This window comes from Macaca nemestrina, chromosome 6, assembly GCF_043159975.1.
Source record: "Macaca nemestrina isolate mMacNem1 chromosome 6, mMacNem.hap1, whole genome shotgun sequence".
Taxonomy (NCBI): Eukaryota; Metazoa; Chordata; class Mammalia; order Primates; family Cercopithecidae; genus Macaca; species Macaca nemestrina.
In genome coordinates this window covers 37,809,967-37,837,834 of record NC_092130.1, presented here as the reverse complement: position 1 = coordinate 37,837,834, position 27,868 = coordinate 37,809,967, and the positions used below count along the sequence as shown (strand labels likewise).

At 44.2% G+C, this 27,868-nt stretch overlaps 2 protein-coding genes across 13 annotated transcripts in view; one reads left to right on the top strand and one right to left on the bottom strand.

The window, feature by feature from the left end:
• Nucleotides 1–27,868, top strand: part of LOC105466962 (Rho GTPase activating protein 26) — a 907,509-nt gene that overhangs the window by 257,385 nt on the left and 622,256 nt on the right. The gene's annotated exons all lie outside the window — the stretch shown is intronic.
• The window catches only part of LOC105466960 (fibroblast growth factor 1), a 111,933-nt gene continuing 89,417 nt past the window's right edge, over nt 5,353–27,868 (bottom strand). For 6 of the 11 annotated variants that reach the window (XM_011716184.3, XM_011716179.3, XM_011716180.2 and 3 more), the window contains exons 3-4: nt 14,191–14,294; nt 5,353–8,643 (exon numbers count right to left, since the gene is read on the bottom strand). In XM_011716184.3, the coding sequence (XP_011714486.1) occupies nt 8,449–8,643; nt 14,191–14,294 (299 nt within the window). In that variant the 3' untranslated portion in view covers nt 5,353–8,448. The remainder of the gene's footprint in view (nt 8,644–14,190; nt 14,295–27,868) is intronic. The other 5 variants (XM_071097782.1, XM_071097783.1, XM_071097785.1 and 2 more) reach the window with 2 other exon arrangements.

Genomic DNA, 27,868 nt, shown 5'->3' with positions numbered 1-27,868 from the left:
AAATTAGGGAATGACTTAACAATATGTAATGATAGTACCTTGAACACACCTAGTGTTCTTCTGAGAATCTCAGAAGGCTTGGAAAGATATCATTTTTTTTTAAAGGAAATAAAGCCAAAAAAATTAGCACTTTCTCTACCACTATAATAAGTTTTTTCAGAGAAAGGACCACCTTTTTTCATCTTTGAATACTCTGTATCTAGCATAGTATCTAAATCATGTTTATGACAGTTATCAGTTTATTGCTCTTCTGCTCCAAATCTACTCTTTGCATGGTTTTGCTATACTGAAGCTGAACCCTGAAAACATTTCTATACCAGCTGATATGAAGTAACGTTTGTCAGTAGAGGGCGCTGGGGGGACACTATCAGAAGGGGCATTTCTCTGGGGTCTTATACTTTTCTTGTTGCTCCTATGTTTCTTCTTGCTCCTATGGTGCAGTGGCCACTGGGCAGCTCCCTGTGGAGACCTGCTGGTGCACACCTTTTGGCGAGTTTTGCTGGCACTCCAGCAAAACTTCCAGAGAGTTTCACCAGCATTCTAGTGGGAATGAAGCACCTCGGTGAAATTCTTCACCATCCAGTGGGCCACGGCCACATCTCGAATGCAGCCTGAATCTCATCTTGAGAGGATGTCTTCTTTCAAGTGAGTTCCTTCCTTGATAACTCTCCTCAGCTTGGAAGGTAGTAGTTGTTCCCTACACCTACTGTTCCAATGTTCTCTAGAGATCTCCTTACCCTTCTTAAAGTTAATGCCTTTTACTAGTTAACAATTCTTTCCATTAAAATGTCCCCCCTGTTCAAATGATTGGTGTGGTTTCTGTCTCCTGACTGGACCCTGACTAATATAGACAATAGATGGTTAATGGATAGGCTGGGCATAGTGGCTCACACTTGTAATCCCAGCACTTTGGGAGGCTGAGGCGGGCTCTCCTGACTGCAGGAGTTCGAGACCAGCCTGGGCAACATGGCAAATTCCTGACTAAAAATACAAAAATTAGCCAGGCATGGTGATACTACTTGTCTGTAGTCCCAGCTACTCAGGAGGCCGAGGCAGGAGAATCACTTGAACCTAGGAGGTGGAGGTTGCAGTGAGCCAAGATCACGCCACTGCCCTCTAGCCTGGGTGACAGAGTGAAGTTTTTTGGAGTTATACATTTTCTCTCTTTCTTTCTTTTCTTTCTCTCCTTCCTGTCCTTCCTTTCCTTTCTTTCTTTCCTTCTTTCTTTTCCTTCCTTCTTTTCTTTTTTCTTTCTTTTCTTTTTTTCTTTATTTCCTTTCTTTCTCCCTCCCCGTCTCTTCTCTCTTTTCTTTCTTTCTTTCCTTCCTTCTTTCTCTTTCTTTCTCTCTTCTCTCTTTTCTTTTTTCTTCTCTCCTTTCTCGTTTCTTTTCTCTTTCTCTTTTCTGTTTTCTGTTTTCTCTTTTCTTTTTTTTCTTTTCTTCTCTGTTGCACAGGCTGGAGTGCAGTGGTGTGATCTTGGCTCACTGCAACCTCCACCTACTGGGTTCAAGCAATTCTTATACATTTTCAAGCAATCTATAAAACTTACCTCTTTTTGGCCAGGCACAGTGGCTCATGCCTGTAATCCCAGCACTTTGGGAGGCTGAAGCGGGTGAATCACGAGGTCAAGAGATAGAGACCATCCTGGCTAACACGGTGAAATGCCGTCTCTACTAAAAATACAAAAATTAACTGGGTGTGGTGGCGGGCGCCGGTAGTCCCAGCTACTTGGGAGGCTGAGGCAGGAGAATCACTTGCAATCCTGGAGGCGGAGGTTGCAGAGAGCCGAGATTGCGCCACTGCACTACAGCCTGGTGATACAAGACTCCGTCTCAAAAAAAAAAAAAAAAAAAAAAAAAAAAAAAAAAAAAAAAGCCTACCTCTTTTTTACCTCAATTGAGTATACAGCAGATTTCAGTGTTACCAAGGATATGGAAACGTATTTCCCTCTCATGTGCTCTTTCTGCACAACCATCTTGGATTTGCAATTTTGTCCTGTATTAGCAGAAACAGTCTGCCCAGTCTTAAAACTTGTACCATTTCCTGTTTCAATAGCACGGTCCCTCATGCAGGTGTTCTATTTTGAGAATGCAATAGATTTTACTATTCATTTCCACAGGAAGTGGCTAAACTCATAATACAGTTGATATTCCCAGGCTCTGAACAGTCTTGTTTTCTAATCCATGCAAATTATATACAAGTTAGTATATAATACGTTTCTACAACTTGTTTTGGAGAATAAGGCATATTTGAAAATAATCCAACTTCTTATTCTTATGATCTATGGGTCAGACTAAAAAAAATTATTTCCTAAGAAAACATGAAATGTAAAAATCACAGTGAAGTGTGTCTCTGTGACAATTGGCACAAATTGACTATTTACATCTCTATCCCCGAACACTTTGGCCAAGTGAACCAAATCCTTAAATTGAACACAGTTCCAAACAGGGAGTGCCCAACCCTTCATTAAGGCTGATAGAAAAGCACATCAAGGACATGTGAGGTTTTCCTTGTTTATGTAATGAAACAGACACCAATGTTTAGCTGCTGAATGTGTAAATATAGCCTGCGTGACAGTGGGGAGCTAAGAAGGAAGGAAGCAATTTGGGAAATATCTCCTTCCCACATCACAAACATTCTCAGAACCATCAGAAGACCCCAAAGCTAGGTCCTACAATATGTGCATTTTATAAAGCAAACCCACCCTCTGGCTTCGGGCTGTGTGTGACCTGGTTTCTCTTTTTAATTTTATAACTAGGGTGGAAAGCTAACAGTGTAGTATGTCATGGTCAATATGTCAACCACAAAGTGGGTCCAACATTGCAGAAAGATTCCAATAGTCATTTAGTACATTTCCCTTGTAACTTGAGAGAATGGTAGTTGAATCACTAGGGTCTGGAGTCCGTAGTGTCAGATCTCCAAACCTGAAGCTCTGAGTTCTGAGTCGATTTTAGTGTACATTTATGTACAATGGCAAGAGGAGTTTTTTCCTGGGGGTGGAAGACAGCTTTAGGGAGTGGATTCGAAGGAGGGGGTGCCACTTTTTATTAGCCATTATTTCAGTTTTAACAGTCATCAAACAAGTCATCCCTAGTCATTTTGAAATGGAGAACATATAAGTCCTGCTGCTCAGTTGGGCTTAAATATTTCCTCATTGTCACTAATGCTTCTAAAAATATTTTTTGTTAATTTGTGGAAGTGTAGTTGACAGCACATTTTTGTTTGATGAGCTACTACTACCATACTAGCTAATATAACAACCCAAAAGTGCTTAGGATTGGAGATTCCTCCTCCTTCCCATCCCATGATGAATAGGACATCACTCAGATAAAGATGAAAAGTGAAGACTATATTTGTATTTTTCTCTTTGTGGTCAAGTTCACTGACAGGAGGTCCATTCTCAGCCACCCGCACCCCACCAAATATTTAAGACATAGAATTACTTTGTTGAGTTTGTTCAGCCGAGATGGAAAATGCAGATCCCTGTATAAGCTGCATTCCAGCAGCAATGGTGTTTAGCTTAGGACTGAGCCAGGAATGGCATACTTTTTAAAAGGTAGGTAAGAGGTGAGAGAGGATCATTTCCAGAAAGTGATAGTAGCTGGGGAAGCTGCATAGAGGCCCCAGGTTATAGCCTTTTCTTGGTTCAATCTGCTTTTTATGTTTTTATTAGAAGTGGTTAAGAACTAGGAATTGTTGGGGGTTGGGGAGGCAACAGAGAGGAATGAAGTGAAGACTGTGGGAGTTAGGGAGGGAACGACCTCAAGACCCAACGTGAATGAGAATTCCAAAGGATGGGGAAGGGGTCAAAGTCTCCAGGGCTTCCAAGAGCAGAAAAATCTGCTAGACCAGCCTTGGAGGCAGCAGTGGGCGCCCATGGAATCTGTTCCATTACATTCATTTTACATGATTAGCAGCAAATCAGGCTAAAAGAATTAACAGAGCCTTCAAAACAGATGGTTCCTGGGTAACAGGATGTCCTCTTGTCTTGTTTACTCAAGAACAAACTGTGTCTTTGAAAACACTAAAGCCTTAACACAAGATACTCATTGGGTCTCACCATCTTTGGGAAGAACAGTTGCTTTAAGTCAGTGTTTTTCTTTTTTTTTTTTTTTTTTTGAGACGGAGTCTCGCTCTGTCGCCCGGGCTGGAGTGCAGTGGCCGGATCTCAGCTCACTGCAAGCTCCGCCTCCCGGGTTTACGCCATTCTCCTGCCTCAGCCTCCCGAATAGCTGGGACTACAGGCGCCCGCCACCTCGCCTGGCTAGTTTTTTTTTGTTTTTTTTTTAGTAGAGACGGGGTTTCACTGTGTTAGCCAGGATGGTCTCGATCTCCTGACCTCGTGATCCGCCCGCCTCGGCCTCCCAGAGTGCTGGGATTACAGGCTTGAGACACCGCGCCCGGCCGTCAGTGTTTTTCAAACTGCAGTTGTGACCCATGAATGTTGTGAACCAAGTTAAATGATGTTTGACCAGTGTGTTTTAGTGGAATGTAACAGCAAAATCAAAGTGCCTCTCATCTAGTTTTGTGAAATTTTTGTTTCAGTGGTGTATATGTATAACAGTATGTATGTGCCAGGTTGTAATGGAAAATGTAGTTCTTATGGTGGAACAAGATCCAAAAAGTAGAAAACATTGCTTTATGCAACTTTAGAAGGGAAAGAAGGGATTGAGTGTGGTATATCAATATTGTAGTATGTAATTAGTAGAGTGAGCACACACTGTCCACCTTTTTCCTTAGACGATGCGTGTGCATCTGTGTGTGTGATTCCATATGCTGTGCTAGGCAGCAGCATACTTCCTCCTAAGGATGTCATAAGATCCAGAGGTTTATTTAAGGAAATACTGCTCAGAATGATAATTTAGAAAATCTGAGAAGCACATCTACGGCTCCACATCAGGTGGATCTCTTCTTAAGATGAAGAGATCCACCCTCTTGCCATTGACTTAAAATTGTAAGTAAGTCCTTAAATGGTTTTTGTTGTTGTTGTTTTCAGGTCATATCATATCTTTGCCTAAGCACCGCCAGTCACCTCAACAATAGTAGCATAATTTTACATGGTTTATGTTAAGAAGAAAAAGTTTCACCTGAGTTATTTGTGGTGCCTGACTCCTCAGGAGGCAGATTTCCTGTATATGTATATTACCCTAACAGAAATGTAGGAGATCACCCATACTGCCTTCTGTTTCCAAACACATTGAAAAATGTTTCTACCTTCACATTCCCTGTTAGCTTTTAAAGTCTGACATCTGGTAACAAGGTAAGTATAGAAAACTAAGCAGCCACACCTCAGGGATGCCAGGGAAGTCCTTTGATAGAAAGATGAGGCAACAGGATGCTCAGAAACTCAGAGACATTATCACCTGTTACTGGAACATTTATTAATATTTGTAAGGTGCAGACTATGATACACAAAAAGACAGTGATATGAAATGACAGGCGTCTTCATCAGAGGTCTGCTTTGCAGCCTGTGAGTTTAGTTGTCAGCAGTACACTCAAGGCTGAGGACTTGGAGACTTGGGTTCCGTTGCCTCTGACATAAAGCAAGGACCTTCAGTAACAGCTGATGCTCCAATCAGTTTTTTGTTCATACACACTGTTGGCCATAGGAATCTTTCTTATCATTCTTTCCAAGGAAACCAGTAGCTACCTCTACCACCATCACATTGCAAACAACCAAAGGCACACATGTTCATGATGCTTTGTTCAGAGCTGGCCCGAAAATGAATTCACATGACGGGAGCTGGCTATGAGACTGACTTAAGACAGCAATGGGAATGCCCCCAGGTTAATGAACTAGAGCATGTTCAAAACAGAGCAGGGAACTACCAACCTCTTCCTTCTAGATCTGACAGGCTCTTTGGCTGATTTGAAAGCAGTCCCCCTGAAGCTGACACGGTTCTAAAGTTGAAAATGCTAAGTTTACTTTGCCGTGTCCTCTGACATTTTGATAGGGGTTTCTTTTATGGTGGGGGTTGCTGATTCTTCCAAAATCTGGGTTTCTGGGATTTGCTGTTTATTCAGCAGGAACCTACAAAGTCTGCGTTTATTCTTGACTGAAAGAATTGAATCCACAGCATCTTTATCATAAATATAATGCCCTAGGAGAAGATACAGCAGCAAACCAGACAGACAAGGTCCCCAGTATCCAGTACAGTGCCTAGCACAAAGTAGGCAACTTAATAGTCATTGAACAGATATATGAATGGTATCTGGGTTGAGGTGGTCGAGGTCACATTGGTGTTTTTACTACAATGCTTTGCATCTCTGAAATCACAGACTTCCATTTCACATGTTAGCAATGGCATTTAATTTTCCTTGGCCAATGTTATGCTTGAGTTTGATTCATACAATAAAAAGTATGGACCATTATAATTATCTTAGATTTCCTCTCTGGGTATCTTTTTCTGGTCAAATCTTCATACTAAAGAGACGTTAAGCCACACTGCTTTTTCTCTAACTTGCCTGCAAAGATTTACTAAAATAAAACAGATTGATCTTATCCAAGTAACAAAAACAAAAATGTTATGAAATCATTTTGCTGCCCAAATCTAAAATACTATTATTAACCATAATGTCAACTTACTTAGGTCAATTCTTCAATTGCACTATGCTTTGAACAAATTGTCATTTTCCTTCCATTCTAAATATGACAGTTCATTTATTAAGGAATTGTTTTTAGTTAACAATTACTTCAATTTCATATGAAACATGAGCTAACACTCTCATCAATTTTTATTCACAATTATCATTGCTCAAGAGTTCCTACTTTGAAAAGAAAATTTGTAATAGCACAGTGGAAAACAAAAATCTCATTTTATAGGTAAATGTAAGTATCAGATAATTGAGTAGCTTGTACATTGTATCCTATTACTATCATTCTCAGTGCCTGAATACTAATCAGTTTAACTGCTTTCAAGGTATATATTTTTAAATGTAATTAAAACATACAGTCTCACAGTAAATTTCAATGGCTTATTAAAGGCCTTTACATGGCATCAGTATCATATGTTAGAGATGAATGGTGTTTCTAATTTGCTAGCCACTTGGGTCAAGTTTAAGAAGGAAGCGTATTTATACAAGTAATGGTAATACAAACGGTCTCTTGGGAAAGCTGTTGGTGAGGGTTTAACATTTTTGAAGTATGTTTTTGTGTATCTTTGAAAGGGGCATTTTATAGGCATTGGGCCAAAGCATCTTAAAATCATGTTCCTTAGTACAGGTATAACTACTGCCAGTGCTGCCTGACTGCTCAGGTAGACTCATGAGGTGTGCGTTTTTAAGGGTGAGTTGAGGTCAGGTGAGGTTCGGTGAGTTGAACCACCTTCAGCTGAATAACGCTCTTTAGGACCAGGACCCTGCTCCTTTACATATGGCAGGTAAGGCAGCAGTATCGTCAGCACCTGCACCTGGGGGCTGGATGGAACTGCAGAAACTCTGCCCCCAACCCACTGAATCTGAATCTCCCTTCAAACCAGGTCCCCAGATGATCTGCAAGCACTCTGGTGTTGGAGAAGCACTGGGCTAGGACCCCAAAGCCTCTGCTTACCAGGGGCCAAGCACAATGTGTGGCATTACTTTCTCTTTCCTTTTCCTTCTGAAATCATCCTCTTTTTATGATATCCCCTGAGACAGTTTCCCTTTCTTTCTCGTCACTCCCACACTCAGTCCCCAGATCCACATGAATTTCCCAGCTCTGATGTCCTTGCTTGTTACCAAGAAACCACTTCTAGTGCTCTCCACCTGTAGTTACCCAGGGCTCTCTGCTGCTGAGTAACCCTGGGAAGGTCAAAGCATGCTAATGACTCCCAAGGATTTATTCTGCCTTCCTGCCACTGGGCCTCCCTTTCTTCATGTATTCTGCATGGAGATGTCATCCTTCTAAGTTATCCAATCCAAAAATCCAATCTCTCTTTTCCATTTTAAATCCCTCTGTTCTGAAGGGGGGATTTCTTTGTCCCTGTTTCTGGTCATGGAATGCTGCCTTCCTAACCTGGCATGAAGCTTCTTTGCTAATATTTGCAGGGCATAGAAAGGACAAAGGGAGCCATGCCAGATGTTTGGGGGAATCACAGACAGGGTTTACTCAGTAGAGGGAAATAGTGTGCAGTTACTAATGACTCAGCAGACCCCTTAACACACTTCATTTGGCCCCGCCTTTGCATTGAGGGACTCAGCCTGCAAGAGGCAATGGGAGATCCAAACCCAGACCCAGACTGGCCAGCCAGTTGACCCCTAGAAGCAATTTGGTCCCTCTGTTCTAAACTGCGCAGGGGTAAAGGGCTCTGCAAAGAAGTGAACTGGGCATTTAGAAGCAAGTTGCTTATAAATTCAGGCTCTGTGGGCTAGGGGTTAGCGCAGCCAATGGTCAAGGGAACATTTTTGGTTCAACCAGGTGAGGACCCCTCGAAGCTTCTCTGGAGTGGTCAACACCCAGAACAGATCTCTTTAATCAGAAGAGACTGGCAGAGGAAGAAACAAGATTGCTTTCTGGCCATAGTGAGTCCGAGGACCACGTTTGCAGCTTCCATTCTTCTTGAGGCCAACAAACCAATTCTTCTCTGCGTGCTTCTTGGATGTATAGGTGTTGTAATGGTTCTCCTCCAGCCTTTCCAGGAACAAACATTCCTCATTTGGTGTCTGCTAAAAAGATAAAACCAAAAGAGAGTAGGACAATTAGTGAGTGGTTTCACATGGGAGTCCCCATTTACTAGCTGTGTGACAATGGGCAAAATACTAAAGCTCTCCCTGCCTCAGTCTCCTCTTCAGGAAAATTGGGGTCATGGTGGAACTTATTTCACAGGGTAGTCTTAAGGACTTAGAACAGCACCTGGCACTAAAGAGCCTTCAGTATGCATTTGCTGTTATTGTAAACTCCCTTTCCATTTTTTTTTTTTTTTTTTTTTTGAGACGGAGTCTCGCTCTGTCGCCCAGGCTGGAGTGCAGTGGCCGGATCTCAGCTCACTGCAAGCTCCGCCTCCCGGGTTTACGCCATTCTCCTGCCTCAGCCTCCCGAGTAGCTGGGACTACAGGCGCCCGCCACCTCGCCCGGCTATTTTTTTGTATTTTTTAGTAGAGACGGGGTTTCACCGTGTTAGCTGGGATCGTCTCTCGATCTCCTGACCTCGTGATCCGCCCGTCTCGGCCTCCCAAAGTGCTGGGATTACAGGCTTGAGCCACCGCGCCCGGCTCCCTTTCCATTTAAAGTCCATTTTAAAGTAATAAAGATGCGACTGATAAGAGCACTTCTAAGAGTCCTCAGGACTCTAGAATCTCCCATGGGGACATCCTGCTTGACTATAAGTACCTTGAGGGCAGGGCTGGATCTTTCATCTCTGTAGTGGCCTGGCACACAGGCATGACCATGGAAAAACATTCAAAATAAGTAAAAACCAGACTGTGATGTAATGGGTTTGTTGTTGTTGTTGTTTTAACTTGAAGACTAGACTTAAAGAATAAATACAAAGCTGCTAAAATGCCTTTTTATCCTGGTGATTTTCACTAGCAATGTCAGGATTTTGCCTGTGTATTGTTATGATGATATGCTTGTGCAAAATTTATCCTAAGCATGAAACATATCCTAGAATGTAAATGTTTTTTTAAATGAAAATAGCTTTATTTTTTGCTACTTATAAAAAGAATCTTATAAATAGATGCTACTTGTGGCCAGGCACAGTGGCTCATGCCTGTAATCACACTACTTTGGGAGGCTGAAGCAGGAGGATTGCTTGAGCCCAGGAATTTGAGGCCAGTCTGGGCAACATAGCAAGACCCATTCTCTACAAAAAAAAAATGTTTTTAAATTAGCTAGATGCCATGGTGTGTGCCTGTCCTCCTAGCTACTTAGGAGGCTGAGGTAGGAGGATTGCTCGACCCCAGGAGTTTGAGGCTGTACTGAGCTATGATTGTACCATTGCACTCTAGTCTGGGTGACACAGCGAGACCCTGTCTCTAAAGGGTAATAAAAATGCTACTTACAAGAAGAATTGTACTTTTAAAAACATACCTTTACTTTGTAAAAAAAAAACTATCCCAAAACCCACCACCCAGATATAGGCAACTGTTAATCACTGATGAGCATCCTCCCCTACATCTCTTTATGTACATACAGACTAGATATATACTTATGATATCATCAAAATGTCATGTTTTATTTGATGTTTTAAAAATGAACAACAAATCTATGAAAACATTCAATATTCCTAATGAGAAAAATGCAAATTAAAAATTATGTATCATATGTTAGCTATCCTATGTGCAAAGATTAAAAAAAACATTTGCACAAAGATAAAAAAAATTTGCAAGACTTAGAATGTGGGAACTAGGCACTGCCACGTACAGTTGGCGAGAAAAATTAGTGGCAACTTTCTGAAGACAGTTTAGCAATATGTATCAAAATTTACAAGATGTGTTACCTTTGACTCAGCACTTTCACTTCTAGGAATCTACCCCTAGGAGATGGCTGAGTAAGCGTACAGTTGTATTTTTGAGGATGGTCTCTGAACCAATGGTTTTAGGGGCAAGCGATTAGGAGTAACCTATATGTCCATGGAAAGGTGATTGGTTAAGTGGATAAAAGAATATCCGTACAGTAGAATCTAGTGCAGCTGTACATTTATTAAGTTGAAAATCAGCCACAACATATTAAAGAGTGCAGTTACTTGAAAAAAACCCAGCAACCACTATTTTGCTTACTTGTAGTTAATCTGTTGGTGGAGGGGCAACTCAGTTTTTGAACTTTCTATTCGTCAAGATCTTAGAATATATTTATTGCATTTGGGTCTAAAACAGGTATATTAAAACACTTAAGCTGGGAACTGAGACATCTGACTTTGCTTTGCCTTTTTCTTTTTCTTTTTTTTTTTTTTGAGACAGAGTCTCGCTCTGTCACCCAGGCTGGAGTGCAGTGGCCGGACCTCGGCTCACTGCAAGCTCTGCCTCCCGGGTTTACGCCATTCTCCTGCCTCAGCCTCCCGAGTAGCTGGGACTACAGGCGCCCGCCACCTTGCCTGGCTAGTTTTTTTTTTTTTTGTATTTTTTAGTAGAGACGGGGTTTCACCGTGTTAGCCAGGATGGTCTCGATCTCCTGACCTCGTGATCTACTCATCTCGGCCTCCCAAAGTGCTGGGATTACAGGCTTGAGCCACCGCGCCCGGCCTGCTTTGCCTTTTTCAAGTCGTGTGACCCCTGCAGTCTCTCTTCACCCGCTGTGGTTGGTGATTTCCAATCACTGTCTGGCGGTTTCCAATCATGTTGTTCATTGTTCTCTATGTTTGTTTCTTTAGATTATAAACCCTAGTGAGGAAGGAGATGGAATCTTGTTGGTCTTCTCTCCACCCCCAGACACAGAGCCTTGCAAATAATAGGTGCTCACCAGCTAAGTAATGCGTTTAATTTGATTCTTGAGATAATACAAAGCAGTCAGGAAAGTCAGCCTTTCTTAGTAAGGAATTGTGTAACAGGAAGTATCCTGCTTCTTATTCATTCATAATCTAGTGAAATGACAACAGGGTGAGACACTTTAGATCATTTTGGAACAAGATGAGATATAAATATATTTTATTGGATGACTCTGCTGCCTCTAGAGGAACTTGGTCCAGACATTCGTGTTTGATGCACATTGTTGGGGGTAGAAGGAAGTAGACAGCTTGGACCAATGTGGGTTGCCCACTCCCTTGTAGAGAGGACTCACCCCTGACACCTCATAGTGGGCATCAGGCCTGCGTTCTGTGACGAAGGTGAGGATGGCCACATTCCCCACCTGATGTCTCTATTACATTGGAGCAGTTGACACACACAAAATAGCTGAGTCACAGGCTGAGTCAGCAGGCCAGATCAGCGGTGCTCCGTCCCTCCACCAGGATTTGTCAGCACTCGTTACGCACTTGGTACAATGCCGAAGACATGTGGGTTAACTATTGATTCATGCCTATTGTTTAAATTGTCTTCTTTTTTATATTTAGCATGTTTCCCCTCCCACCCCAAGTTACATAGGTGACATATACTTACTGTAAAAAAAATTTGGAAAATACAGGAAGCTATTCACATATTATAAAATCACCCATTCTCCACCCCCAATATTTTGATATATAGCCTTTCAAACTTTAAAAAATATATATATCCTTTGCACACACACAAGTTTGAATCAGGATGGATTAGTGCCTAAATTTTGTGAAGAGCATGAAGCAGAGCTTTGAGATATCTTAGAACTTCTCTTTATCAATGGGGAAAATGCAAACATTCTTAGCTGTCATATACTAAGATCATATTTCAGGTGAATTGCAGTGGTGGCCACGGTTATGGTGGGAGAAGGGGGTGCCTGGAGCGTATCGGAAGTTAGATCCTGGGAGTTCTCCCTCAATATTTTTCTATAAGTGAAAGCAGGTTACAGTAAACATCAAAATTGATTTAAAGGGGGAAAAGCCATAAAACTGTGGCATAACCTAAGATACAGTGAGGGCGAGGGGCTTCTACGCTGACTTGTCTTACAGCCACCACTGGTCTGTGACGTGCCAGCCACTCTGATGGGCGCGTTCTGTGTGTTGCGCCACTGAACTCATGTCCGCTCTGTGTGAGGCGGTTATGATCCATGACCGTCCTCATTTTGGACAAGGCTCAGAGTGGGTAAGTGACTTGCCAGAGTGGCAGAGGCATGTGATTCAATCATGAGTCTGAGACTGAACGATTGGCTGATGGATTGATTTTGCTACCACCTGGAAGAACTACCTTAAACGCCTACTCCCAAACCCCTTAAAGCCGTCCCAGGTGATCTGTACTGAGCACATAGCGTTTTAGACGTTGCCTATTACCCTGATGATTTCATCTCCTGATCCCTAGTGGGCAGTGAGATGAAACGAAACTGTGTTCACATCTGGACCCTTGGCTGAGATGACAACTTCAAGAGAGGGTTTCCTGTGCCCTCTGTCACTTGGCAATTTGATATAAGGTAAAGCTCCAGACTAAAACTCCCCCTACTGGCTGTCTTTTTGAAGACATCTTCATACAAGGGAGGAAAGGGGTATGGATTGGGCTAAGAATTACAGCCAAGCCTTAGTTTATCAATTGTTAGGATACAGAGGAGGGATCATTAAAATCTAGAAATAACTTCAAAACCTTCAGTCATTGGTTTAAGCTGTCTCTCCGGTTAACTCCGGTCACAGAGATACCAATAGGGGCAAAATCACATTGCCTCTATTTCTATTCCTTTCCCGTAAAGACCTATCTATACACGGTCAAACCTGTAGAAAGCATTAGCTATGATAGGGAGAGGGCAGGGAACATGGAGGATTTTAGCTACTGAAGAAACAATTAGACTACGCCTCTCCATGCGGTTCATTCATCCTCACATCCTTTCAGTACCTGACATGGCACTTAGACACAGGAGACATTTGATAAATGTTGAATTAAGTTATTAAGCTTTCTATCCTTTTAGGTGATCCTTTCAGAATAAAAGGGGCTATTTTCAAAGTTTTATGCATGACACATAAACTACAAAAGCCCAGGCTCAGCCATTTGTGAAAAAAGCAATAAGAGACACCCCTATAGCACATAGTACCTAGGTACTCAAGAAACATTTTTGGGCTGTGTGTGGTGGCCTATAATCCCAGCACTTTGGAAGGCCGAGGCCACTCGAGCCCAGGAGTTCGAGACCAGCCTCAGCAACATAGCAAGACCTTGTCTCTACAACAAATAAAAATGTTAGCCGGGCATGGTGGTATTCATATGTAGTCCCAGCTACTCGGGGGGCTGAGGTGGGAGGATCGCTTGAGCCCAGGAGTTCGAGGCTTCAGTGAGCCATGATTGCACCACTGCACTCCAGCCTGGGCGACAGAGCCAGACCCTGTCTCAAAGAAAAAAAAAGAAAGAAAACATTTTTGGAATGAATGAATGAATGAATGAATGGAATGGGATTAGATATTCTAAAATGAGTGACTGAAGAGTTACCAAAACATCAATCAATCTTTCCTCTGTGTTTATATGATAATACATTTCAGTGTTTTGAGAGAATACCACAAGAAACTCTTTTATGTTTGTGTCTAAAATAAAGCAGGGTGAGGGTGGGAATCCTTCTGGAAAAAATAACAAACAGAGACTAATTGTTGCTTTATAGTTTGCCTCACTCCATGTAACAAGATTTCTGGAAACCTCAAACCTTGGCCACGTCTGGAAGCATGTCAGCTTCATACTTACTGAGCCGTATAAAAGCCCGTCGGTGTCCATGGCCAAGTACTGGCCAGTCTCGGTACTCTTTATATACACCTCCCCCACGCTTTCCGCACTGAGCTGCAGCTGAACTGGAATAAAAATAACACGAGCAAAAGTAAATAAACACTACGCTTTTGCCGATAGGACCCGGCAGCCAGGACAGTTGGCCATGGAAAATTCTGCTCATTCATTTTGCAGAGCCCTCAGGGATGAGCCTCAGATTAATCAAAACATAGAAATACAGTCTCTTTTTCTTTGCCTTCCAAATAAAGTCGTCCATTGGGAATTACGTCCTTGGGAAAGGAAGAAGAGACACCGGCCGGCTCACCTACCTGTCCACCCTGTTGGTTACAAAATGACCCTGAGTGCACCTTCACGGTGCCTCGCTCCTTTCTTTCTGTCACCTGTGGGAAAATAATCACAGGAGGAAATGGTATTCACTCCCCCAGGCTCCCTCATCCCTGCAGTCTTGGGGTGCCATAGACTGGGATCTGGCCACCCTGTGTGTGTTCTGCTTTTGTTATCAACCTGCACAGGGGTGCCTTTTTTTTTTTTTTTTTTTTTTTTTTTTTGAGACAGAGTCTCGCTCTGCCACCCAGGCTGGAGTGCAGTGGCCGGATCTCGGCTCACTGCAAGCTCCGCCTCCGGGGTTTACACCATTCTCCTGCCTCAGCCTCCCCAGTAGCTGGGACTACAGGCGCCCGCCACCTCGCCTGGCTAGTTTTTTTTTTTGTATTTTTTAGTAGAGACGGGGTTTCACTGTGTTAGACAGGATGGTCTCGATCTCCTGACCTCATGATCCACCCGTCTCGGCCTCCCAAAGTGCTGGGATTACAGGCTTGAGCCACCGCGCCCGGCCAGGGGTGCCTTTTAATTGTCTGGGCCTTCTAGTTGTGGGAGAGACTTCTATCCACAGATGGTTATTTTATAAAATCTGAGATTGCTACTTTCCCTGAGACAGAAGAGGTTCCCAGGGAGTTAGGACTGGTTGCCACATATGAAACTAAAGGAACTCCCTCGCAATGAAGGTTCCGTCAATCCCTCAGCCTCTATGGCAACCCACCTGGGGTACAGGCAGAGGGGTGATCGCCAGCTCCTGATGTGGGGAGAATGAAGCTGTTACCTGGAAATGCAGTGATGAGAACAGTGGTTCTCAACTGGGGGTGATTTTGCTCCAAAGGGGACATTTGGCAATCTCTGAAGACAGTTTCTGTTGTCACAGCTAGGGGGGTGGGTGCTACTGGCATCTGGTGGGTAGAGGCTGGAGATGCTGCTAACATCCTACAATGCACAGGGCAGCCCCCACAGCAAAGAATTTTCCAGCCCAGAGAGTCAGCAGCACCCAGATTGAGAAACCTGGAGATGGAGGGAAAGGACTGTGAGTTACAGAGTCACACTCTCCTCATTCACACTGATTGACACTCCCAAGGTGCTGGACACTTAATTGGAATCCAGTATTCATTTGATAATTATTAACTTGTTTATTCACCCTCGGGTGCCCTCTTGAGAGAGGTGCTTTGATAGTTCACATTTGGGAATTGGAATTAATTCTAGACTCTTCGGGATAATTTATTTGTTCACTAGACCATCAGAACCATCATTACGAGTAGGAGTGAAATCTAGACCAGGAACCAGTGGCTGCCCAGTAGTTCCCTAGGAGGATGAGGGGGCATCTCTGAGGTTCAGCTTGGCAGAGGCCGAGGGGCAGGAGAGGCTGGAACACACAGGGCTTTGGTTGGTAGATCTAGACCCCTCATTGCCTTTTCTTTGTTTTCTTTTTTTTTTTTCTTTTGAGATGGAATGTTGTTCTGTCACCCAGGCTGAAGTGCAGTGGTGCGATCTTGGCTCACTGCAACCTCTGCCTCCCTGGTTCAAGCAATTCTCCTGCCTCAGCCTCCTGAGTAGCTGGGATTACAGGCACCCGCCACCACACCTGGCTAAATTTTTTTGTATTTTTAGTAGAGACGGGGCGGGGGTTTCACCATGTTGGCCAGGTCTCGAATTCCTGACCTTGTGCTCCGCCCGCCTCAGCCTCCCAAAGTGCTGGGATTACAGGCGTGAGCCACTGCATCCAGGCCTGTTTTCATTTTTAATTTAGTTTCTTTGAATAGGAAATATACTTCCATGTTTCCAAATAGCAGAGGAGATAGTGAAAAGCTCCCTTCTGGAGTGCACATCTCCTGGGGGATACAGAAACAAGGAAACCCCTCCTAGACACCTTGTGTGTGTATCCGTTCTAGAGAGCTTGTATGCGTATATCGCAAAAGACATACTACCTCATACTAATGGTAATGTACTGAGCACACAGTTCTGCCCTTGCTTTTTTTGTTTCTTAACTAATTGGAGATCTTTCTACATCAGTACAGAAAGAGTGAACTTCTTTCTTCTTGCCAATTGAATTGTGTTCCATTATGTAGCTATACCATAATTGTTTAACCACTTCTCTGTTAATATGCCTGTATTTTCTTATTTCTCTTTGCTTTCCTTATCTCCTGATTCACCCCCAGGATGATACATAGTTTTATCACCCTTACCTAAGATGCAATTCTCCCTTCCTTAGAAGTCTTTGCTATAGAGACTCAGGACTTCCTCTAGCTTCCTGTGGCAAGTGGAGTTTATTTAATTCACAGGAAGGAACTGGAAGCCACTGATGCACTTTCTCACAGGTCCTCCTAGGAATAGTTAGCTCTGAGAGTGTAGCCATGAGGGAACAGGCCAGTGGGCCTCCACTGTAAGGTGGGCTCTGCTCTCGAGCCTTCAGTCACACCACTTGCTCGCTCTGTCTTTCTGCTTCTATTAAACTTCAAACTTTCCCTGTTTTCCTGGGATCTTTGCACATGCAATGCTTTCTCTCTGGGACCTTCTTCCTCTGGATATTCACAACGTCCTTCTCCTCCAGGCCTCAGCCTAAATATCCTAAAAGAGGCCCTCCCCAGTAACCTGTGACACTCTGTGCACGAGGTCCTTTCATCCCCACCCCATTCTCCCTGCCAATGCCACCCTCCCCCACATTCTTCTCCTCCTCTGCCCCATGTTTCTTTCATGGCACTTAGTACAATATGCAATGATCTTATTATCTAGGGAGCTGCTGATCTATTTCTGCCTCCTCAGGAAAGTGTACACTCTGAGAAGAAGGGCAGAGATCTTGTCCTGTTCCCTGTGGGGTCCTCAGCACCTCCTACAGTGCCCTGCACACAGTGGGCAGTCTACATTATTTGGTGAATGAATGATGTTGGGCTAATATTGGCAGAGATGATTCTGCTGGCCCATCATCAATCAGCTGTGCACTTTGTTATGTTTCCAATAATGCTCTGAGGGGTGAAGTAAGATGGGACCGCGTGGAGAGTTGTAAGGCTCAAGGCTGGGCTCTGAGCTGAGTGACCTTGGCTAGGCTGCGTAGCCTCTTAGACACAGTCTCTTTTTCAGTGAAATGAGGGGTATTTGCGCTCAGTCTCCATAAAGTTATTTCTCAGTCTAACAGTCTGTGGAGCAAGTAGATACATGGAATGCCAATAGAATATTCTTTGGCAATAAAAAGGAACAGAGCTCTGAGGCCTGCCACAACACGGATGAGTCTGGAAACAGTGCTGAGTGGGAAGAAGGCATCACAAAGGACCATGTGTTTTATGTTTCCATTTAAATGAAATGTCCAGAATAAGCAAATGCATAAAGACAGCAAGTAGATTCAGGGTATCCAGGGCCAGGGTGGGTGGAGATGGGGGAATTATGGTTAAAAGGCATGGGGCTTCTTTTTGAAAATATTCTAAAATGGATTGTGGTGTTGGTTGCACAACTCTGTTAAGTTGTAAGAAAACCCACTGCATTGTACAACTTAAATAGGTGAATTGTATGGTATGTGTGTTATATCTCAATAAAGCTGTTTTTTTTTTTTAAATGGTTATTAGACTTCATGGTTTTCAGAGAACCTTCACATACACTTTTCTGTCAACTTCTCAGCATAATCCTGTATGTTTAAGAGAGACCAAAGGAAAGGGCTAACCTTTTACTGATCACCTACAATGTGCCAGGCATCATGCTAGTTTCTATCTTGATATAAACAGTATAAAATTAAGGAGTGTGGGCTCCAGAACACAACTGCATCAACTCAAGTTCTGCTTGGCTGCCTATTAGCTGTGTGATCATCCCGCAAACGATTTGCCTCTGTTCCTTATCTATAATGGTAGTTGTTGTAAGGGCTAATGCATGGAAAGTGGCCAGTACTCGTCAGACTATTTCCTCTGTGCTTTTGTGACCTTTTCTGCTCCTCGAAGTGTTCCCTGGAGGAAGGTGGTGCTTGCTCTGTCCTTTAGGTGAAGAGCTGGAGTTTGGTGAGAGTGTGTTTTATGCAAGGTTATACTTCTAAGAAGGGGAAAAATCATGACCAAACCCTAGGTTGAGTACTCTAAGTATCCTACATTTTTCCTCTCTTTCACATAACCTCTTGGGCTCCAATTATGGGAATGGATTGATCCAAATTCAGCCATACTCTCCTGCTCGGACCCTCTTGTGTTCAAGATCACACATGGACAAGATGGTGGGTGGCCATCCAGGATCCCATTCGTAGCCACAGAATGAGGTGAGGTTAGCTGCCTGGGACTCTTTCCAACCTATCACCCATATATGTAGATATTTAGTCAAACACATTATAGGTGCTACAGAAACCCCAAAGGGGAGGTCTTTTAAGGTAATCAAGGAGTTTTTCTTTTGTTTGTTTGTTTTTCTAAGATGGAGTTTCACTCTGTTCCCCAGGCTGGAGTGCTGTGGCGCGATCTCAGCTCACTACAACCTCTACCTCCCAAGTTCAAGTGATTCTCCTGTCTCAGCCTCCCAGGTAGCTGGGATTACAGGCACGCACCATCATGCCCGGCTAGTGTTTTTTTTTTTTCTTTTTTTTGTATTTTTAGTAGAGACGGGGTTTCACCATGTTGGCCAGGATGGTCTCAAACTCCTGACCACAGTTATCTACCCCCCTTTGGCCTCCCAAAATGTTGGGATTATAGGCGCGAGCCACCGTGCCTGGCCAATCAAGGAAGATTTTTAAAAAGCTTTTCATTTCCTATGCTTTTCTGTTTTGCTGCCTTCAATAGCACCCACTTGTCTGGCCACGGGGCTGAACAGGCTTGGCTTTGCCGTCTGTGGAGTTCCATCATGGCCATGAAGAGGCCTCCTAGAGGTAAACAAGAGCCAGAGGCCTGCTTAGCACATGACTTCAGCCCTCAGCCATGAGTCCCGACACCAGGGTTGTTGCGCCGGTGAGAGTTCGTCTCAAGAGTTTCCTCTGTAAATATTATTTCTCCAGGATGTCCAAGTTTCATAGCTCATTTTCACTAGGTTTCATTCTGGCTAAGTTTCCTAAACATATATCCTTCTGCAAGTAGGGCTGGCAGGAAGGAGCAACACCCAGGCTGAGCGGCTCGTGTAGCTGGCTAGGTGTCCAGCTCTCTAGTGTGACTTCATTCCAGTTTTCCAGACCTACATCCTCTTGCAGCTGCTGCTGAGGACGGGCAAGGAAGGAGAGAGCATGAGAAAGGGGGGCCTTGGGAAGAGAGGGAGGGGCTGGCCACACAGCAGCAGCTCCTTCCTCAGGTAGCAGCTCAGGGTCGGGGGACGGAGAACCATTCAGTCAACACGTATTCATCTACTAGGTGCTGGGACTTACGTTCAGTGCCAGGCATGGTCCCTGCACTCGGGGCTTCCGCATGATTAGGGATACAGACAAATGAACTCTGAGTGATACAGCAATGCAATAACAAAAGCTCCACTTGTTTTTGAGCTAAAAGCAAACAAAAGCACAAAAACTGCAACATTCTTCCTCTCTTTATCTCTGTGTGTGTGTGTGTGTGTGTGTGTGTGTGGTTTTTTTTTAAAAAAATTCCCTTTCAGAGAAAGGCAGAATATAACATACAGTGAAAAAAAAATTACAGTGGAAGAATACAGTAAATCCTTGATGAAAATTGTATTAAAAAACACAATACATTTGGGAGGCTGAGGCAGGTAGATCACAAGGTCAGAAGATCAAGACCAGCCTGGCCAACACGGTGAAACCCCGTCTCTACTAAAAATACAAAAAAATTTAGCCAGGCATGGTGGTGGGTTCCTGTAATCCCAGCTACTCAGGAGGCTGAGGCGAGAGAATTGCTTGAACCCGGGAGGTGGAGGTTGCAGTGAGCCAAGATCGCACCACTGCACTCCAGCCTGGCGACGGAGTGAGATTCCGTCTCAAGAAAAGAAAAAAAAGAACACAATACAACGTATGTAGCTCATGAATATATCTGTACTAAAATATAAAACTGTACACCAGATACTGACCAAATTCATACAAGTAGCTGCTTTGGGAAGGATAAGAGGAACTAAGACTGGGAGAGGAGTTGAGGAAATGTTTCCTTCATCCTAACTCTATTACTTTATAAACAGTTCTGAGGTAAGAACAGCCAGCTGCTGACACCAGAGGACTCTGGGTGATGGGATTCCTGATGTTTAGTCTATATCTAGTGCATAGTTTTCTATTTTACTACATATACATGAACTATGTATATTGTTTTGTGTATTTTACAAAATTTTCATCAGGGATTTGCTAATGATCTCCCCTAATTCTCCTTTATACCTTTTAGAATGGTAGCTGATGTGTTAAAGCTCCGTTCATAGTCAATGGGACACTCAGAGCTGGCCAAGACTCCCGCTTTTTTGTTCCTGGTGACCCCTGAGATGTTTTATGACCCAGCTTAGGCATGAGTCCATGTTGCATCTAGACCTGAGCATAAGCACTCATAAAAGCTGGGTCTTCCTGGGGGCAGACTGGGACCCAGGAGAACTGGGGAGGCAGGAGGGTAGATGAGGCCCCTCTAAAGCTCTAACTTCTCTGTCCACTCCCTTTTTCAATACACCCCGACCAGGTTAGCGCACAGAGCAAATCAGGAGGAGCAAGCATCTCTTCTTTATCCCATCCAGGGATCTAGGACTTGCTATCTAGGAATAGGAAGGTCTTTGTCTCTCAAGCATCTCAGGGATGAAGGGGCAAGGACTTTTTGAAAAACAAGACATGTCCATGGTCCTCAGGGTACTTCGTTTTCCCCTCTGAAATGGGGACATTAACGATGAATTTAGCTGAAGAGATGGAAAGCAACTTTTAAAAAGGTACTCTAATGATAGAAATTTCTTGGAGAAATTCAAACTTAGATAAAGCATTGTAAAAATGTACGGGCAGAGGGCTGGAAGTGTTTGCTCGGTGGATTTGTGACTGTATGTGCCCTCAGTAGAATCCAGAGTCCTGTTCCTTTACTAGGAATGAGTTAAGAAGTGTTGGTTTGGGGACGGCCTATTTGTCAGAACTATATGTCAATTAAACTGAAATGTGCAGACTCGCCTTCATGGGTCATGGTCTTCCTTGTCCCATGCTCATTATTTAAACTGGTTCACGAGTCCCTGCATACCTGGGAAACCTACATAAAGGGAAGCCCAGAGCTTTTGCATGCTGTGCTAGCCCCCAACTAGGTGTTCACACCTTTTGTCTGAGGAACTAAGTTCGTAGCTTTGGTTTTCTCCTCTGCTTCCCAAAGCCTTCCATGAGGTCTTAGCAGTAGTTTGTTCACATAAGAACAGCAATCCCTTACTTTCCAAAGGTAGAAAGAAGGAAAAAGGGTTATGAGCCTGCCAGTGCCAAGAGAAGTCAACTTTGAGGTATTGCACCCTGTTTCTGAGCCCCAAGCTATCCTAGCATCTGCCTGTCCCATCCCAGGAAAATGTAAAGATAAGACCACAACTGGTGCATTCAATGAGGAAAATGCCTGGAAAGAGAGGTTCTGCTTCTGTAGCATGTCTGTCCGTGGCCTCTAAGCCTGCTTTCCGCCTCTGCTCTCCAAAGAGAGGGCAAGAGAGATTATGTGCCTGGTTTATTCTGGGTGGGAGACTTCCCGTCCTTTGCCGTGTTTACCCAAAGTGAGGTCAGCCTCATTCAGAACTTGGTGAGGTTGTTTTATGTCAGTGGCATTTATAATTAAAATGTAGCCACAAGCCGGGATTGGTAAAACATTAGAGAAAGACAGAGAAGGGGAAAAATCGAATTTGGGGGAAAATAATTCCAGTATTTAAAAAAATATACCCACACCCCCCCACACACACATATGTATACACACACATCTATATATAAATATATATACACACACACATGTAAATACATATATGGAAAAAACCCTTATCTTAAAAGTTGTCTGCTTCTTTAAGATCTAAAAAAGGTGCCTGGAAAATTTTGATACAGTCCAGAGACTGAATGACATATATGTATATATTATATATAGTTTATATATTATATGTTATGCGTGTGTGTGTGTGTATTTTAAAGTTTATGTATAAAAATCCTCTATGCAATCAGATGAGGGTTGTGGGGAGGAGGGCAAGGAGTCCTTTCCATCACGTGTGACCAAGGCGAGAGAACCCTGGTGTGGAGTACATTCCTGCCTGGAGACCTTCCCCTCTCTCTGACTTCTGGCAGTGGGGTCCAGCTCTCCCCATAGTAGTCATTTGAAAAGCTGTTTTGACTTCAGGTCTATGCTGGTGGGGAATACAGTGCCTTACCCGCTAGGTGCTGAGTGATCCCAACCAGAGAATAGAAGTCTGGACTCCCCTAAAGCAACAGGGCAGGAGGCATTTCATGAAGAGGAACCTGCCCTTTAGAAAGGGCTGCAAGGTAGGATTGTTTTGACCAGTGAATTCTGCTACTGCCTTTAGGATGTGGCTTGATTTATAAATATTTGATTGGCACGCACTTTGCCTAAGAACGTTTCCATTTGTGCAGTGAGTGGTGCCGGTAATTCTGCTCCCCACGTAGCCTCTTGCGTGCTTGGGGAGGTGAGGGGTTGTGGGCTATGGCAGGCAGCTGCAGGTTTGGAATGCTCATAAGGAAATTATTCTCTAATTATTGTTCCAGTTAATAATCCCGTTGAGGGATAAGTCATGGTCCCCCTTCACCAGAGAGGAAACTCCCCAGAAAGATCAGAATCAAACACAGAGCAGACTTGCCCTGCCAGAGGAGTGAGATGGAGCGGGGTTTGCTGCACCTGTGCCTGGGCACATTATGCCTCTGTGTCAGGCCTCAGGGGCTTCAACCCAGGTAGTCCCAGAGAAGCTGGGACAAAGAGTCACCCTCAGTTCTGCGAGCAAGCATAGCATTCACTTAATCTAACAGACTTGACAGGTCAGGTGGTTAGGTGAGGAAGGCTCAGGAATCCCAGAAGAATGATGATCAATATCATTTTTTTGGAGCACTTATGTGCCTAGCAGTGTGCTAAACACTCTTACAAACATTATCACATTAAAACTCCCACATTCCGATGAGTGGGTGCTGTTGTCATTCTTGCTTTTAAAACAAGGAAACTGAGGCACATTGAGAAGTAACTGTCCCAGGATGACACAGCTGGTAAATAGCAGTGCTGGGACTTGACCTCCACCCATCTGACCCACAGCACAGATGTGTGTATTGAATCAGTTTGTGGGGCGGAACCGCTGTCATGATGTTGGTGTCAGGTGGTGGTGGGATACAGAAGGAGCCTTAGTCCTGGAAACAGAAGATGTGGTCGGTGCCAAGCCCTCCCAGTTAGGAGCTGGTCACGCCTGTCAGCTGCAGTGTTCTTAGAGTGATGATAATTAGTAACCTCTCAAGGTTGTGGTTAGGTGGAAGTGGAGGAGTTCAACACAATGCCCAGCATATATCAGGGCTCACAGATGTTTATTGAATATATTGTTGACTTTGAATTTAGCTGCCACCAATACAGTTCAGTCACTTATAAAATTAATGTTTACTGGGCATTTTACCAAGTGGCAGGCAATGTGCTAGACACAAAGTTTGTAGTGTTGAGCAATAAGAGACAAAGTCCTTATCCTCTAGGAGTCCAGTAGGAGGGAAAACCATTAAATAATTGCACAAATAAATGGAGAATTATAACCCCAAGGACGGCTGCATGGTACATGAGACACTCTTCAAATGCTTGTGTCCAAAATGGAACTGGCCATCTTCCCCCAGACCTGATCCTCTTCCAGGACCCCCCCCCTCTCATGGTGACACCATTTATGTGTCTCCCTGAGCTGAAGCTTAGGGGCCAACATGAACCTTCTCACAAACTGTGCCCATCAGCCCTGGGATCTATGCAGCACTCCCTGGGTGATTCTGCCTGGCCTTCCTAGCATGGCAGCGTAACCAGCGTCCACAGTCCATATTGGTAACTGCCTGCAGCAGTGATCTGAAGAATGGTAACGGGACAAACCAAAACCATCTTCTCTGCAGGCCAGAAGTCCACCAGTAGAGACATTTTACTCAGGTCTCTATTAGAATGGCCCCCACACGAGCATCTGCCCTAGCGTTATACCACTGTAAGAAATGTTAGGTACTTGGAAACTCATTCTCCTTGAGGCAGGAAGAAGATACACTTGCCCAGGAAAGATCAATGACCTTGGGACAAAGAGAAGCCATGAAAGGAGTTATTTCTGTCTTGTAGAGCTCAAAGGCATACGGTTCTATCTTGTGTGATTTTTTTAAATTTTTCGATTGGCTTTTAGAAACGCTCTTTCTGAAGGAAGTCTTAACATGTGACTCTGTCACCTCAGTCTCTAATTATGTTCAAACTAGTGATCAAGGCATCGAAAATATCTCCTTGCCAGGCCGTGCGGATCACATGTAGCCAGGGAGCATCCGCCTCATGCCTGGCCGAGGCAATTCTGTTTCTGAATAACCCTTGAAACTCAGAAGGGCTTTGGCAGTACCACCACTGGGCAGAAGAGGGCGACAGAACCACATTCAGGGAGTACCTCCGTGCCCAGGACGCCTCTCACCTGCAGAATCCTAGTAAATAGAAGTTTCGCCCTTATGAGGCACACTAGGCAATGCTGCCATTCCATTCCACAGGTGAAGAAACTGAGTCTCAGCGAGATTAAACGATTTTCCTGAAAATTAGTTGGGAACACTGGAGACACTTAAATTTCTAGTTAGGAAAGGACTGGAGTCCCAGGGCTGGGGAGCTTGAAGCTTCTCTTGCAGAGTTTGCAAACAGAAAGAATGCATAATGGCAAGAACGTTAATTGTCCAGGGCTGCTCCAGGCAGAAAGGGGCAGAGTAGGCTTGAACTGGAGCCTGCTGACTCTGCAGCGGAATATCCAGTTCCAGTAATGACAGGTACAGGGATGGGCTTCTGACCACCCACCCCACTTATTCTGATCTCTGTCCTCGTGGTCCTTGTTCTTAGTTCAGAGTAAGCAAATGATAGGCCCACACGACAACTCTGAGTGTTGGCAGAGAAACCCTGAATCCAAGCCTGCATCTAGCCCCTTGGTTTTCCTGGGTGGCAGTACTGTAAAAAAGAAGAGTCTGGAAGGTCCTTAAATACGACCCTCTGTTACCATATGCTAGGCTGATTATATAGAAGGCTCGATGATGATAACTGCAATATGAACCAACACGTGCTGTGCTGTTCCTCTGTGCCAGCCACTGTGCCAAGAACTCTCACTATATTATCTCATTTAACCCTCCCAAGAAACCTGTGAGGCAAGGAATATTAGTATTCTTTTTGTACAAATGAGAAAAGTGAGGACAGAAAGGTGCAGTTGCCCCAGTTCACTTGGAAAATAATCTGGCATTCCTTGAATGCGGAAATCCTCTCCTGCACTCCCAGGGCTACATTGTGCTCCTTTCTAGGGTTCCTGACATCCTAAGTCAGGCAAACAAATCCACTGTGGACTCCAGAAGTTGTGCCAGCGTTACACACCCAGAGTGCAGTCTGTTTTGCTAATGATGGAATGACAACAAGGAAGCCATTTTCCATTGCTACAGAAATTCCAGGCCGGGCGCGGTGGCTCAAGCCTGTAATCCCAGCACTTTGGGAGGCCGAGACGGGCGGATCACGAGGTCAGGAGATTGAGACCATCCTGGCTAACACGGTGAAACCCTGTCTCTACTAAAAAATACAAAAAAATAGCTGGGCGAGGTGGCGGGCGCCTGTGGTCCCAGCTACTTGGGAGGCTGAGGCAGGAGAATGGCGTGAACCCAGGAGGCGGAGCTTGCAGTGAGCTGAGATCCGGCCACTGCACTCCAGCCCGGGCGGCAGAGACTCCGTCTCAAAAAAAAAAAAAAGAAATTCCAGTATTGGAGCCTCTTGTTACTCCAAAAGTCAAGGTTTCCCAGAAGAGCTAGCTTAACCCCAAGGAACATATCACGAAGCTTGTCTTTCCTCTTGGGTTCTGAGGACTGGAGAGCATTCCCTACTTTTTCAGAAAATTGGTAAGATGTATTAGGAACACTTAAAACCCAGAGGAATTAAAGCTTGTTCCCTTGTGTTCTGTGGGGCAGATCACATGAATTGTGTATCATGCCTGACACAATGGACTACAATCTAAGTTTGCTAATTTGCAGTGAACATTGCTTATGTATGCTTTTTAACAAACTAGAGTCCTTTTTTTGCCTCATTCTGACACCTGTTTTTCACTGAAAATAAGGCATTCAGCAAGCCCATTTGAAGATAAACCATCAAAACAAAGCCCAAAAGAGCTAATTCTGCAGCTGCAAGCCCCAGCGTCAGCCTTCCTGCTCCTCATCTCAAGGGTCTGTGTGGTGGGTGGGGAGGAAGGAACAATGTCACCTCGTGTGTAAACGTCAGCGTCCATCTCCATTACCCGTGCATCTGAGGGTAGAGCATGAGCACCAGTGAAGTGGTCATTTGTGCTTAGAACCTGCAACCTCTGGTGCATGGTCCATGAATAATTAAGACCACCTGATCTATAAACCATCATGTCAAAGTGAGTGTTTTGTATTGCATTTTAAAGCCAGTCCTACAGAAACTTCCTGCCTGCCTGGCTTCTTCTGTGTCTCCTGATTTTCCTTCTCTTGATTTGTTTTATGTTTGACTCTTGAGATTGCTGACCCTGTAAGCAGGGACTGGATCTGGCTTTAGGCTTCTTTGTAACCTCTGATGCTGCAGTGGGACTCAGGGGATCTCAGATGACATCATGATAGGACCTGGACACCTAATATCAAACATACACACCAGTGCCAGAAGTATCAAAGCAGAAGGAAGAGATTTTTTTATACTTAGAGAGTCAAGAAGATTCTTTTCTCCAGAGTCATACCTTCATTTATCAACACCTCTGAGACCCGGGCTGCCAGGAAGTGCTGGAAGAGATACGCAGCATTTGGCGCTAGTCGCTCCTACTCTCCAGTTTCTATAAGGTCTGGAGAATGACTTTACCTCTGCTGGTTACCACAGCCACATCTGCGTGATACGCAGAGGGAAAGCTGCGTAATTTATGTTGTGTAAGACTACGATTATGAACTAGGATTTCACAAATCAAGCCCAGTGGAAACATAACCAGGAGAGTCAGTTGACTTGAAACGGAGCCCACATCTCTGTGCAGGATTTACCGCCATGCCCGTCTGGTTCATCCCATCATGGAGCATGCAGACCCCTGACTAGCCTTGGGGGCCAGATCCTTCACTAGTTACAGAAACCTGGGAAAACATACAGGGATCGAGCACCGGCAGCCAGTTCTGTTGGGTCAGCAGAGAGTGCTTTAAAAAACTTGAAATAGGACACGTTTGGGTAAGTGGTGGCCCCCACAACTCCCTATTTTCCAAACCCAGACATTCTACACATTTATGTGACTCCACCTCTGAATGTGTCATGCC